The sequence below is a fragment of the Zalophus californianus genome, chromosome X, assembly GCF_009762305.2.
Source record: "Zalophus californianus isolate mZalCal1 chromosome X, mZalCal1.pri.v2, whole genome shotgun sequence".
Lineage (NCBI taxonomy): Eukaryota > Metazoa > Chordata > Mammalia > Carnivora > Otariidae > Zalophus > Zalophus californianus.
Genome location: NC_045612.1, coordinates 586207 through 601948, shown reverse-complemented (window position 1 = coordinate 601948; position 15742 = coordinate 586207). Strand labels below are relative to the sequence as shown.

Below are 15742 nucleotides of genomic sequence, written 5' to 3'. Positions count from 1 at the left end.
CCACAGCCATCCTAATCCCAGCTGATGGCAACTTTATCTTTCCAGTTGCTCAGGCCAAAAACCTTGGAGTCCTGCTTGACACCTCTCTTTCTTTTGCTGCATAAGTGATTGGCTTACAGTATAAGTTAGACCATGCCACTCAGGTATAACCGCCCCCCTCCCATTTCTCTCAGAGTAAAAGCCAAGGTTCTCCATGCTTTCTCTCTGTCTTCATTTCCTGGCACTCCTTCCTGGCTTAGTTCATTCTGGGCTGCTCTTTGAGTACACCAGGCATCCTCCCAGCTCAGGGTATTTGCAACTTTCTGTGCCCTGGCCTTGCAGCACTATTTTCCTAGATACCCATTTTGCTCAGTACCTTACTTCCTTCAGGGATCTGAACAAATGAGTCCATTCTTGACTACCCCATATAAATGGTACCCCGCTATTACCCAATGAGTTACTCTTCTGTCCTTATCTTGCTCAACACTTGTATCACTCAGCCAGCACATATTCTTAAGCATCTACTATGTTCTAGGTACTGTTTTAGAAGCTGAGAATATAGCAACAATCAAAAGAAACAAAAATCCATGCCCTTGTGGGACATACATTCTAATGGTGGGGAGTACAAACAACAAATAAAATAAATAAGGTGACATGCTAGGAAGACATTTAAAGCAGGGAAGAAGAATTTAGAGAATTGGGGTAGGTTTCCAGTGAACACTTTATTGAGAATATGACTCAGTCTTAAGTAGAAGACTGAAAGAGGAGAGGGAATAGGCCACGTGGAAAATCAGTTCCCGGGAGAGGGAGTGGTCAATGCAGAAGTCCTGAAGAGCGTCAGGAGAGAGTAGATGAGATCACCTAGGAGTGAGTGTAGACAGTAACACAGGTCCAAGGAGTGAGCGCTGGGATGACTTGCCATTCATGGGGCAGGGAGATGCAGAGGAACTTACAAAGGAGGTAGAAAAGGAGTAGCCAGTGAGGGAAGAGGGATGTTTCTTGAAACACTCTTAGATTTGGAAACACCATACTTTCTTAGTTTTCCTCCCTTTCTCTTGCCTCTTTTCTTTTAATTTTAACGTTCTTAAAAATTTTTTTTTATTAGAGTGTAGTTGACACACAATGTTACATTAGTTTCAGGTGCGCAGCATAGTGATGCAACATCTCTCTCTGTACTGCTATGCTCAGCACAAGTGTAGCTACCGTGGTTCACCATACAGTGCTATCACAATATCATGCTGTATTCACTGTGCTGTGCCTTTTATTCCCATGACATAGTCATTCCATCACTGGAAGCCTGTATCTCCCCTTCCTCTTCATCCATTTTGCCCATCCCCCACTCCCCTCCCCTCTGGCAACCAGCAGTTTGTGCTCTGTATTTGCAGGTCTGATTCTGCTGCTTATTTGTTTGTTTATTCGTTTTTATTTTTTAGATTCTACATATAAGTGAAATCATATGATATTTGTCTCGCTCTGTCTATTTCCCTTAGCCTAATACCCTTTAGGTCCTTTCATGTTGTTGCAAATGACACAGTTTCATCCCTTTTTATGGCTGCATAATATTCTGTCTTCCTTATCCACTTGTCTATCAGTACACACTTAGGCTGCTTCCATATCTTGGCTATTGTAAATAATGCTGCCATAAACATGGGGATGCATATATCTGTTTGAATTAGTATTTTCCGTTTCTTGGCATAAATACCCAGTAATGCAATTGCTGGGTCGTAGGGTAGCTATATTTTCAACTTTCTGAGGAACCTCCATACTGTTTTCCAGAGTGGCTGCACCAGCTTGCATTCCCACCAACAGAGTAAGAGGGTTCCCCTTTCTCCATATCCTCGCCAACACCTGTTGTTTCCTGTGTTGTTAATTTTAGCCATTCTGACTGGTGTGAGGTGATACCTCATTGTAGTTTTGATTTGTATTTCCCTGATGCCGAGTGATGTTGAGCATCTTTTCATGTGTCTATTGGCCACCTAGCTGTCTTCTTTGGAAAAATGTCTTTTCAGGTATTCTCATTTTTTTAATTAACATATAATGTTTGTTTCAGGGGTACCAGTCTGTGATTCATCAGTCTTACACAATTCACAGCACTCACCATAGCACATACCCTCCCCAAAGTCCATCACCCAGGCACCCCATCCCTCCCACCCCCCTCCACTCCAGCAACCTTCAGTTTGTTTCCTGAGATTAAGGGTCTCTTATGGTTTGTCTCCCTCTCTGGTTTTTGTCTTGTTTCATTTACCCCTCCCTTCCCGTATGATCCTCTGTCTTGTTTCTCAAATTCCTTACATCAGTGAGATCATTTGATACTTGTCTTTCTCTGATTGACTTATTTCGCTTAGCATAATAACCTCTAGTTCCATCTACATCGTTGCAAATGGCAAGATTTCATTTTTTGATGGCTGCATAATATTCCATTGTGTGTGTGTATATATACCACATCTTCTTTATCCATTCATCTGTTGATGAACATCTTGTCTCTTTCCATAGTTTGGCTATTGTGGACATTGCTGCTATAAACATTGGGGTGCACATACCCCTTTGGATCACTACATTTGTATCTTTGGGGTAAATACCCAGTAGTGCAATTGCTGGGTCATAGGGTAGCTCTATTTTCAACTTTTTGAGGAACCTCCATACTGTTTTCCAGAGTGGCTGCACCAGCTTGCATTCCCCGCAACAGTGTGGGAGGGTTCCCCTTTCTCCGCATCCTTGCCAACATCTGTTGTTTCCTGACTTGTTAATTTTAGCTATTATGCCTGGTGTGAGGTGGTATCTCATTGAGGTTTTGATTTGTATTTCCCTGATGCTGAGTGATGTTGAGCACTTTTTCATGTGTCTGTTGGCCATTTGGATGTCTTCTTTGCAGAAATGTCTGTTCATGTCTTCCGCCCATTTGTTCTTTGGGTGTTGAGTTTGATAAGTTCTTTATAGATTTTTAGATACTAGCCCTTTATCTGATATGTTATTTGCAAATATCTTCTCCCATTCTGTTGGTTGTCTTTTGGTTTTGTTGACTGTTTCCTTTGCTGTGCAAAAGATTTTTATCTTGATGAAGTCCAACAGTTCATTTTTGCCCTTGCTTCCCTTGCCTTTGGTGATGTTTCTAGGAAGAAGTTGCTGTGGCTGAGGTCGAAGAGGTTGCTGCCTGTGTTCTCCTCAAGGATTTTGATGGATTCCTGTCTCACATTTAGGTCTTTCATCCATTTTGAGTCTATTTTTGTGTGTGGTGTAAGGAAATGGTCCAGTTTCATTCTTCTGCATGTGGCTGTCCAATTTTCCCAACACCATTTGTTGAAGAGACTGTCTTTTTTCCATTGGACATTCTTTCCTGCTTTGTGAGTTGACCGTAGAGTTGAGGGTCCATTTCTGGGCTCTCTAGTCTGTTCCACTGATCTATGTGTCTGTTTTTGTGCCAGTACTGTACTGTCTTGATGATGACAGCTTTGTAATAGAGGTTGAAGTCTGGAATTGTGATGCCACCGGGTTTGCTTTTCTTTTTCAACATTCCGCTGGCTATTCGGGGTCTTTTCTGGTTCCATACAAATTTTACAATTATTTGTTCCATTTCTTTGAAAAAAGTGGATGGTATTTTGATAGGGATTGCATTAAATGTGTAGATTGCTCTAGGTAGCATAGACATTTTCACAATATTTGTTCTTCCAATCCATGAGCCTGGAACATTTTTCCATTTCTTTGTGTCTTCCTCAATTTCCTTCATGAGTATTCTATAGTTTTCTGAGTACAGATCCTTTGCCTCTTTGGTTAGATTTATTCCTAGGTATCTTCTGGTTTTGGGTGCAGTTGTAAATGGGATCGACTCCTTAATTGCTCTTTCGTCTGTCTTACTGTTGGTGAATAGAAATGCAACTGATTTCTGTGCATTGATTTTATATCCTGCCACTCTACTGAATTCCTGTATGAGTTCTAGCAGTTTTGGGGTGGAGTCTTTTGGGTTTTCCACATAAAGTATCATATCATCTGCAAAAAGTGAGAGTTTCACTTCTTCTTTGCCAATTTGGATGCCTTTTATTTCTTTTTGTTGTCTGATTGCTGTGGCTAGGACTTCTAGTACTATGTTGAATAGCAGTGGTGATAGTGGACATCCCTGCTGTGTTACTGACCTTAGGGGAAAAGCTCTCTGTTTTTCCCCATTGAGAATGATATTCGCTGTGGGTTTTTCATAGATGGCTTTTATGATATTGAGGTATGTACCCTCTATCTCTACACTGTGAAGAGTTTTAATCAAGAAAGGATGCTGTATTTTGTCAGATGCTTTTTCTGCATCTATTGAGAGGATCATATGGTTCTTGTTCTTTCTTTTATTAATGTATTGTATCACACTGATTGATTTGTGGATGTTGAACCAAACTTGCAGCCCAGGAATAAATCCCACTTGGTCGTGGTGAATAATCCTTTTAATGTACTGTGGATCCTATTGGCCAGTATTTTGGTGAGAATTTTTGCATCCATGTTCAAGGATATTGGTCTGTAATTCTCCTTTTTGATGGGGTCTTTGTCTGGTTTTGGGATCAAGGTAATGCTGGCCTCATAAAATGAGTTTTTTTTTATTATGTTATGTTAATCACCATACATTACATCATTAGTTTTTGGTGTAGTATTCCATGATTCATTGTTTGCATATAACACCCAGTGCTCCATTCAGTACGTGCCCTCTTTAATACCCATCACCAGGCTAACCCATCCCCCCACCACCTTCCCCTCTAGAACCTCAGTTTGTTTCTCAGAGTCCATAGTCTCTCATGGTTGGTCTATAAAGTGAATTTTGAAGTTTTCCTTCCATTTCTATTTTTTGGAACAGTTTCAGAAGAATAGGTATTAATTCTTTAAATGTTTGGTAGAATTCCCCTGGGAAGCCATCTGGCTCTGGGCTCTTGTTTGTTGGGAGATTTTTTGATTACTGTTTCAATTTCCTTACTGGTTATGGGTCTCTTCAGGTTTTCTATTTCTTCCTGGTTCAGTTTTGGTAGTTTATACGTCTCTAGGAATGCATCCATTTCTTCCAGATTATCTAATTTGCTGGCATATAGTTGCTCATAATATGTTCTTATAATTGTATTTCTCTGGTGTTGGTTGTGATCTCTCCTCTTTCATTTCCATGATTTTATTTATATGGGTCCTTTCTCTTTTCTTTTTGATAATTCTGGCCAGGGGTTTATCAATCTTATTCTTTCATAGAACCAGCTCCTAGTTTTGTTGATCTGTTCTACTGTTCTTTTGGTTTCTAGTTCATTGATTTCTGCTCTGTTCTTTATCATTTCTCTTCCCCTGCTGAGTTTAGGCTTTATTTGCTGTTCTTTCTCCAGCTCCTTTAGGTGTAGGGTTAGGTTGTGTATTTGAGACCTTTCTTGTTTCTTGAGAAAGGCTTGTATTGCTATATACTTTCCTCTTAGGACTGCCTTTGCTGCATCCCAAAGATTTTGAACAGTTGTGTTTTCATTTTCATTGGCTTCCATGAATTTTTAAAATTCTTCTTTAATTTCCTGGTTGACCCATTCATTCTTTAGTAGGATGCTCTTTAGCCTCCATGTATTTGAGTTCTTTCCAACTTTCTTCATGTGATTGAGTTCTAGTTTCAAAGCATTGTGGTCCCAAAATATGCACGGAATGATCCCAGTCTTTTGGTACCAGTTGAGACCTGATTTGTGACCCAGGATGTGATCTGTTCTAGAGAATGTTCCATGTGCTCTCGAGAAGAATGTGTATTCTGTTGCTTTGGGATGGAATGTTCTGAATATATCTGTGAAGTCCATCTGGTCCAGTGTGTCATTTAAAGCCTTTCTTTCCTTGTTGATCTTTTGCTTAGATGATATGTCCATTTCAGTGAGGGTGGTGTTAAAGTCCCCTACTATTATTGTATTATTGTCAATGTGTTTCTTTGATTTTGTTATTAATTGGCTTATATAGTTGGCTGCTCCCATGTTAGGGGCATAGATATTTACAATTGTTAGATCTTCTTGTTGGATAGACCCTTTAAGTATGATGTAGTGTCCTTCCTCATCTCTTATTATAGTCTGGTTTAAAATCTAATTTGTTTGATAGAAGGATTGCCATCCTAACTTTCTTTTGATGTCCATTAGCATGGTAAATAATTTTCCACCCCCTCACTTTAAATTTGGAGGTGTCTTTGGGTCTAAAATGAGTCTCTTGTAGGCAGCATATCAATGGGTCTTGTTTTTTTTTTATCCAATCTGATACCCTGTGTCTTTTGATTGGGGCATTTAGCCCATTTACATTCAGATTAACTATTGAAAGATATGAATTTAGTGCCATTTTATTGCCTGTATGGTGACTGTTACTGTATATTGTCTCTATTCCTGTAAGGCAGGAAGTCTTATCAAGCCCTTTGTTTGGTCCTGCAGAAGTGTCAGCCCTCTACACTGAAGATAGCTGGGAGCTGCTTCTAAATTGCTGGCATAGGGTGAAGACAAGAAAGACAGGAGGGGCTCCTGGGTGGCTCAGTCAGTTGGGTGTCCGACTCTTGGTTTGGGCTTAGGTCGTGATCTCGGGGTTGTGAGATCAAGCCCCACATCGGGCACTTCACCCAGTGGGGAGTCTGCTGGAGATTCTCTCTCTTCCTCTCCCTCTGTCCCTCCCTCCACTTGTGTGCACATGGGTATGCACTCTCTCTCAAATAAATAAATGTTAAAGAAGAAAGAGGGACAGGAAAACTTAACCTTATTATCAACTAAAATTCTATTAGTCTTTTTCACTTCTCCCCTGTTCACTTCTACCAATACCCCCATGGGGATTTTTAAGATCCAGGAGCAAAACTTAACAATTTTCTCTGTTAAAATTAATCTGTTCATTTAGGATCCTATCTCTAGCCTGGCAAGCACATTAATGTTTCTGAGTCTATTTAATATATTTGTTATCCCTTCCAATATATTTATGTCATTCACATGTTCAATGCACAAGTGTCCTACATTTTCATTAATAACTTAGATAAAGATAATCTGGAAGACCAAGGACACAGTCCTGCAGCATATCACCAGAAACCTCTCAGCAGGTCAACACATTAATCATTCGTCTTTAGATATGAGTCATTTCAACAGTTTCTAATTTACCCAGTTGTCCTTAACTATAGCCCAACTGCCTCAACTTGTGAGGAAAAAGTGCAATAGATACAGATCGAGAAGCTGTAGGCTTGGAAAGTCATGCCAAGCAGTTTCACACTGTCTGCACTTAGTGAGGATCCATTTAAGAAGTTTAAATGGGGAAGGAGATGGTCAGAGTCTTATCTTAATAGGTCTGTGCAACCTCCTTATATTTGTCTTTCATTAAATGTCCTTCTTTCATCTTTTGAATATATTTCAAAATCTGTATACAAATGCCAAATGATAATGTTGTACACTTTAAATATGTACAGCTTTGTCAATTATACCTCAATAAAGCTGGAAAAAAATCTAAACTTATCAGGTCACTGGAAAGATAATACAAACTAGAGAGATGTCAAAGCAAGATTTGATGGTGTGCCTGCCTGCCCTTCCCTCAGTCCTGTCACCAGGAAAATTTCTATATATCCTTTACATTTAACTTTTAAATCATCATATCAAATCACATACTTGTACTAAAGTATTTCATCAAAGATAAATACATCTCGTTGTATATTTAATATGTTCCATGTCTACCTACAGACTTCCCTTCTCTTTCCCATGAGGATTATTGGCTTTGAGATGTAGGAGTTCTTTTTCTCATAAAGAGTCCTTTGTAGGCCTTATTGGCAGTTAATTCATACCTCCTTTTCAAGAACCTTTTTTTTTTTTTAAAGATTTTATCCATTTATTTGACAGAGAGAGACACAGCCAGAGAGGGAACACAAGCAGAGGGAGTAGGAGAAGGAGAAGCAGGCTTCCCTCCGAGCAGGGAGCCCAATGCGGGGCTCAGTCCCAGGATCCTGGGATCATGACCGGAGTCGAAGGCAGATGTTTAACTGACTGAGCCACCCAGGCGCCCCTCAGGAACTATTCTTTAGGTCTTTTTCCTTCACACTTTATTACAAGCAGCTCCTTCACAGATCTATTTTTCTCTCTAGCATTTAGCATTCCTTTCAGTTGACATTCATCAAATGTAATATTTACCATGGGGGGCTGCCTGTCCTCTTGGCACTATTATATTAGGAGAAATAGTAATTAAGTTTTCACTTTTTCTTTTCCATTTGAATTCATAGGTTCAAACTCCAATGGGAGCTCCTTCCCTGATGGCACCTCAACCCATGATTCATATGCAACCAGGCTTAAGCACCAGCAGCTCTTCTGCTCCATCCACAAGAAATTACGTATGTTTGAACTTCTGTTGCTTAGGGCCTTGGCAGAGATGTATAATCACTGGAGGCAAGACTAGTGTTAGAAGAGTCTTACACTCTATACATCTTTTGTGTACTGTTGGTCTCTCATAGAAGAAAAACTAATGCTAACATTTTCAGCATTATAAAAAGACACAGAACTGTGCAGACCTGGTCCTCTACAAACTTGTGTTGTTAACCTCAACTGGGTTCTGATACCTATTCAGTTTTAGTCTTTTTTTTTTTTTTTTAAAGATTTTATCCATTTATTTGACAGAGAGAGACACAGCCAGAGAGGGAACACAAGCAGAGGGAGTAGGAGAAGGAGAAGCAGGCTTCCCTCCGAGCAGGGAGCCCAGTGTGGGGCTCAGTCCCAGGATCCTGGGATCATGACCGGAGTCGAAGGCAGATGTTTAACTGACTGAGCCACCCAGGCGCCCCTCAGGAACTATTCTTTAGGTCTTTTTCCTTCACACTTTATTACAAGCAGCTCCTTCACAGATCTATTTTTCTCTCTAGCATTTAGCATTCCTTTCAGTTGACATTCATCAAATGTAATATTTACCATGGGGGGCTGCCTGTCCTCTTGGCACTCTTATATTAGGAGAAATAGTAATTAAGTTTTCACTTTTTCTTTTCCATTTGAATTCATAGGTTCAAACTCCAATGGGAGCTCCTTCCCTGATGACACCTCAACCCATGATTCATATGCAACCAGGCTTAAGCACCAGCAGCTCTTCTGCTCCATCCACAAGAAATTACGTATGTTTGAACTTCTGTTGCTTAGGGCCTTGGCAGAGATGTATAATCACTGGAGGCAAGACTAGTGTTAGAAGAGTCTTACACTCTATACATCTTTTGTGTACTGTTGGTCTCTCATAGAAGAAAAACTAATGCTAACATTTTCAGCATTATAAAAAGACACAGAACTGTGTAGACCTGGTCCTCTACCAACTTGTGTTGTTAACCTCAACTGGGTTCTGATACCTATTCAGTTTTAGTCTTTTTTTTTTTTTTTTAAAGATTTTATCCATTTATTTGACAGAGAGAGACACAGCCAGAGAGGGAACACACGCAGAGGGAGTAGGAGAAGGAGAAGCAGGCTTCCCTCCGAGCAGGGAGCCCAATGCGGGGCTCAGTCCCAGGATCCTGGGATCATGACCGGAGTCGAAGGCAGATGTTTAACTGACTGAGCCACCCAGGCGCCCCTCAGGAACTATTCTTTAGGTCTTTTTCCTTCACACTTTATTACAAGCAGCTCCTTCACAGATCTATTTTTCTCTCTAGCATTTAGCATTCCTTTCAGTTGACATTCATCAAATGTAATATTTACCATGGGGGGCTGCCTGTCCTCTTGGCACTATTATATTAGGAGAAATAGTAATTAAGTTTTCACTTTTTCTTTTCCATTTGAATTCATAGGTTCAAACTCCAATGGGAGCTCCTTCCCTGATGGCACCTCAACCCATGATTCATATGCAACCAGGCTTAAGCACCAGCAGCTCTTCTGCTCCATCCACAAGAAATTACGTATGTTTGAACTTCTGTTGCTTAGGGCCTTGGCAGAGATGTATAATCACTGGAGGCAAGACTAGTGTTAGAAGAGTCTTACACTCTATACATCTTTTGTGTACTGTTGGTCTCTCATAGAAGAAAAACTAATGCTAACATTTTCAGCATTATAAAAAGACACAGAACTGTGCAGACCTGGTCCTCTACAAACTTGTGTTGTTAACCTCAACTGGGTTCTGATACCTATTCAGTTTTAGTCTTTTTTTTTTTTTTTTTAAAGATTTTATCCATTTATTTGACAGAGAGAGACACAGCCAGAGAGGGAACACAAGCAGAGGGAGTAGGAGAAGGAGAAGCAGGCTTCCCTCCGAGCAGGGAGCCCAGTGCGGGGCTCAGTCCCAGGATCCTGGGATCATGACCGGAGTCGAAGGCAGATGTTTAACTGACTGAGCCACCCAGGCGCCCCTCAGGAACTATTCTTTAGGTCTTTTTCCTTCACACTTTATTACAAGCAGCTCCTTCACAGATCTATTTTTCTCTCTAGCATTTAGCATTCCTTTCAGTTGACATTCATCAAATGTAATATTTACCATGGGGGGCTGCCTGTCCTCTTGGCACTCTTATATTAGGAGAAATAGTAATTAAGTTTTCACTTTTTCTTTTCCATTTGAATTCATAGGTTCAAACTCCAATGGGAGCTCCTTCCCTGATGGCACCTCAACCCATGATTCATATGCAACCAGGCTTAAGCACCAGCAGCTCTTCTGCTCCATCCACAAGAAATTACGTATGTTTGAACTTCTGTTGCTTAGGGCCTTGGCAGAGATGTATAATCACTGGAGGCAAGACTAGTGTTAGAAGAGTCTTACACTCTATACATCTTTTGTGTACTGTTGGTCTCTCATAGAAGAAAAACTAATGCTAACATTTTCAGCATTATAAAAAGACACAGAACTGTGCAGACCTGGTCCTCTACCAACTTGTGTTGTTAAACCTCAACTGGGTTCTGATACCTATTCAGTTTTAGTCATTCATTCAGCAAACCTAACTGTCATCGGTGCTGGAGAGGTGGATAACTCAGCCTGGAGATTTCAGGAACAACTTTCCAGAGAAGTGATACCTAAGTTGATTGCTAAGATTTAAAAATAGATGGCCAGATAAACATATAAACAGAGAGGAAAGCACAAAGCACCATGAGAGATCAAAGGAGGGAATGATTAGGTCAGGGATGGAAGGTTCCAGGGTAAGGGGTATCACACGATGGGGAGGATTTCAATCAGTAGATGTATAGATAATAGAAGTTTTGCATTATAGGCAGAGAAAACAGTGTGGGCAGAGAAGTGGATGCAGGAAGTGAAAATGTGGATGAATGTAGCTGAAGCATATGGCAGACCATGTCATGGCCTCAGAGTATTGTTCTCTAGAAGTCTTTACAAGATGTCTTCCTTTAGTCTTTAGGTGTTGTATTGGGGCCCTGGGGTCCTGAATGCTTGTTTTAGGAGGGCTGACAAAGCTTTGGGTATTAGATAATAAGATTGACCAGAGTTTTATGTAAAAATAGCTGTAATTTATTTTAGAACCACAAAGAAAAATATGTAGAAATAATAAAAGATTTACATATCTGTCTTTCTTTCATGCAGACACAATCCATGTAGAAGTACCAAAGCAGAAAGGTTCAGATTCAGAGCTGAACAAAGGTGATGATCTCTCTACAGCCTGAACTGAATCATCCACAACTTCCAAGTAAAATAAACATTCATTTGAACATTCAGTACTGTTGAGATTCTTCAATTCAATGTTTTGGAGGTGATACATTCTACTTCTCTTGTTTTAATAGTTATCCTTGAAATGTTACCCTGAAAAATTATCAAATTATCACCCAAAAACTAAAGTTAGTATCTTAATCTCCCCTCCCAAATAACACAAGGACCTTAGAACACTTTTTTTTTATTATGTTAGTCACCATACAATACATTAGTTTTTGATGTGGTGATCCACGAGTCATTGTTTTCGTATAACACCCAGTGCTCCATGCAGTACGTGCCCTCCTGAATACCCATCACCAGGTTAACCCATCCCCCCACCCCCCCCCCCTTCTCTAAAACCCTCAGTTTGTTTCTCAGAGTCCACAGTCTCTCCTGGTTCGTCTCCCCCTCCGATTCCCACCCCCTTCATTTTCCCCTTCCTTCTCCTGATGTTGTCCCTGCTATTCCTGATGTTCCACAAATAAGTGAAACCATGTGATAATTGACTTTCTCTGCTTGACTTGTCTCACTGAGCGTCCTCTCCTCCAGTCCCATCCATGTGGATGTAAAAGTTGGGTATTCATCCCTTCTGAGGGCTGAGTAATATTCCATTGTATATATGGACCGCATCTTCTTTATCCATTCGTCTGTTGAAGGGCATCTCGGCTCTTTCCATAGTTTGGCTATTGCGGACATTGCTGCTATGAACGTTGGGATGCATGTGGCCCTTCTTTTCACTACATTTGTGTCTTTGGGGTAAATACCCAGGAGTGCAATTGCTGGGTCATAGGGTAGCTCTATTTTTAATTTTTTGAGGCACCTCCACCCTGTTTTCCAAAGTGGCTCTACCAACTTGCATTCCCACCAACAGTGTAAGAGGGTTCCCCTTTCTCCACAACCTCTCCAACATTTGTTGTGTCTTTCCCTGTCCATTTTTGCCATTCTAACTGGTGTAAGGTGGTATCTCAATGTGGTTTTGATTTGAATTTCCCTGATGGCTAATGATGATGAACATTTTTTTCATGTGTCTGTTAGCCATTTGTATGTCTTCTTCAGAGAAGTGTCTTTTCATGTCTTCTGCCCATTTTTTGACTTGATTATTTGTTTTTTGGGTGTTGAGTTTGAGAAGTTCTTTATAGATCTTGGATACCAGCCTTTTATCTGTAGTGTCATTTGCAAATATCTTCTCCCATTCTGTGGGTTGCCTCTTTGTTTTGTTGACTGTTTCCTTTGCTGTGCAGAAGCTTTTTATCTTGATGAAGTCCCAAAAGTTCATTTTTGCTTTTGTTTCACTAGCTTTTGGAGCTGTATCTTGAAAGAAGTTGCTGTGGCCAATGTCGAAGAGGTTACTGCCTATGTTCTGCGCTAGGATTTTGATGGATTCCTGTCTCACATTGAGGTCTTTCATCCATTTTGAGTTTATCTTTGTGTAGGGTGTTAGAGAATGGTCGAGTTTCATGCTTCTGCATGTGGCTGTCCAATTTTCCCAGCACTATTTACTGAAGAGACTGTCTTTTTTCCATTGCATATTTTTTCCTGCTTTGTCAAAGATTATTTGGCCATAGAGTTGAGGGTCCATATCTGGGTTCTCTATTCTGTTCCATTGGTCTATATGTCTGTTTTTGTGCCAGTACCATGCTGTCTTGGTGATCACTGCTTTGTAATATAGCTTGAAATCAGGCAACGTGATGCCCCCAGCTTTGTTTTTCTTTTTCAACATTTCCTCGGTGATTCGGGGTCTTTTCTGATTCCATACAAATCTTAGGATTGTTTGTTCCAGCACTTTGAAAAATGTCATTGGAATTTTGATCAGGATGGCATTGAAGGTATAGATTGCTCTGGGTAGCATAGACATTTTAACAATGTTTATTCTTCCGACCCATGAGCATGGAATGTTTTTCCATCTTCTTGTGTCTTCTTCCATTTCTTTCATGAGTGTTCTGTAGTTCCTAGAGTATAGATCATTTACCTCTTTGGTTAGGTTTATTCCGAGTTATCTTATGGTTTTTGGTGCTATTGTAAATGGAATCGTTTCTCTAATTTCTCTTTCTGCAGTTGCATTGTTAGTGTATAAGAAAGCAACTGATTTCTGTGCATTGATTTTGTATCCTGTCACATTACTGAATTGCTGTATGAGTTCTAGTACTTTGGGGGTGGAGTCTTTTGGTTTTTCCACATAAAGTATCCTGTCATCTGCGAAGAGAGAGAGTTTGACTTCTTCTTTGCCAATTTGAATACCTTTTATTTCTTTTTGTTGTCTGATTGCTGTTGCTAGGACTTCTAGTACTATGTTGAACAATAGTGGCGAGAGTGGGCATCCTTGATGTGTTCCTGATCTTAAGGGAAAGGCTCTCAGCTTTTCCCCATTGAGGATGATATTTGCTGTGGGTTTTTCATAGATGGATTATGTGAACTTGAGGAATGTTCCCTCTATCCCTATACTCTGAAGAGTTTTAATCAGGAAAGGATGCTGCTGTATTTTGTCAAATGCTTTTTCTGCATCGAGAGGATCATATGGTTTTTCTCTCTCCTCTTATTAATGTGTTCTATCACATTGATTGATTTGCAAATGTTGAACCACCCTTGCATCCCGGGGATAAATCCCACTTGGTCGTGGTGGATGGTCCTTTTAATGTATTATTGGATCCTATTAGCTAGGATTTTGTTGAGGATTTTGGAATCCATATTCATCAGGGATATCGGTCAGAAATTCTTTTTGATGGGGTCTTTGCCTGGTTTGGGGATTGAAGGTAATGCTGGCCTCATAGAATGAGTCTGGAAGCTTTCCTTCTGTTTCTCTTTTTTGAAACAGCTTCAGTAGAATAGGTATTATTTCTTCTTTGAATGTTTGGTAGAATTCCCCAGGGAATCCATCAGGCCCTGGACTCTTGTATTTTGGGAGGTTTTCGATCATTGCTTCAATCTCGTTACTGGTTATTGGCCTATTCAGATTGTCAGTTTCTTCCTGTTTCAGTCTTGGCAGCTTGTAGGTTTCCAGGAAGGAATCCATTTCATCCAGATTGCTCAGTTTATTGGCATATAGTTGTTGATAATAATTTCTAATAATTGTTTCTATTTCCTTGGTGTTAGTCGTGATCTCTCCCCTTTCATTCATAATATTATTAATTTGGGTCCTTTCCCTTTTCTTTTGGATAAATCTGGCCAGTGGTTTATTGATCTTATTAATTCTTTCGAAGAACCAGCTTCTAGTTTTGTTGATCTGATCTACTGTGTTTCTGGTTTCTAATTCATTGATCTCTGCTCTAATCTTAATTATTTCTCTTCTACTGCGTGGCTTAGGCATCGTTTGTTGCTTTTTCTCTAGTTCTTTAAGGTGTAGAGTTAGTTGGTGAATTCGGGATTTTTCTATTTTTTTTGAGTGAGGCTTGGATGGCTATGTATTTCCCCCTTCGGACCACCTTTGCAGTATCCCATAGGTTTTGGACTGATGTGTTTTCGTTCTCATTGGTTTCCATGAATTGTTTAAGTTCCTCTTTGATTTCCTGGTTGACCCAAACATTCTTGAGCAGAGTGGTCTTTAGCTTCCAAGTGTCTGAATTTCTGCCAAATTTTTTCTTGTGATTGAGTTCCAGTTTTAAAGCATTGTGGTCTGAGAATATGCAGGGAATAATCTCAATCTTTTGGTATCAGTTGAGACCTGATTTGTGACCTAGTATGTGGTCTATTCTGGAGAAAGTGCCATGTGCACTCGAGAAGAGTGAGTATTCTGTTGTTTTAGGGTGGAATGTTCTGTATATATCTCTGAGGTCCATCTGGTCCAGTGTGTCATTCAAAGCTCTTGTTTCTTTGTTGATTTTCTGCTTATATGATCTGTCCATTGCTGAGAGTGGAGTACTGAGTATTAATAACAATTAACGTATTGTTATTAATATGTTATCAATATGACTCTTTATTTTGGCTAACAGTTGGCTTATGTAGATGGCTGCTCCCATGTTTGGGGCACAGATATTTACAATTGTTAGATCTTCTTGTTGGACAGACCCTTTAAGAATGATATAGTGTCCTTCTGTGTCTCTAACTACAGTCTTTAGTTTAAAATCTAATTTGTCTGATATAAGAATTGCTACCCCAGCTTTCTTTTGAGGTCCGCTGGCATGGAAGATGGATCTCCATCCCTTCACTTTCAGTCTGGATGTATCTTTAGGTTCAAAATGAGTCTCTTGTAGACAGAATATGG

At 40.0% G+C, this 15742-nt stretch overlaps 1 protein-coding gene across 3 annotated transcripts in view; it reads left to right on the top strand.

Moving 5' to 3' along the window:
• The window catches only part of LOC113930548 (clathrin coat assembly protein AP180-like), a 45629-nt gene extending 33907 nt beyond the window's left edge, over positions 1-11722 (top strand). For 2 of the 3 annotated variants that reach the window (XM_035725572.1, XM_035725571.1), the window contains exons 15-19: positions 8174-8281; positions 8942-9049; positions 9710-9817; positions 10479-10586; positions 11440-11721. In XM_035725572.1, the coding sequence (XP_035581465.1) occupies positions 8174-8281; positions 8942-9049; positions 9710-9817; positions 10479-10586; positions 11440-11454 (447 nt within the window). In that variant the 3' untranslated portion in view covers positions 11455-11721. Of the gene's footprint in view, positions 1-8173; positions 8282-8941; positions 9050-9709; positions 9818-10478; positions 10587-11439 lie in introns of all 3 variants that reach the window. The other variant, XM_035725573.1, reaches the window with a different exon arrangement.
• The last annotated feature ends 4020 nt before the right edge of the window (positions 11723-15742 follow it).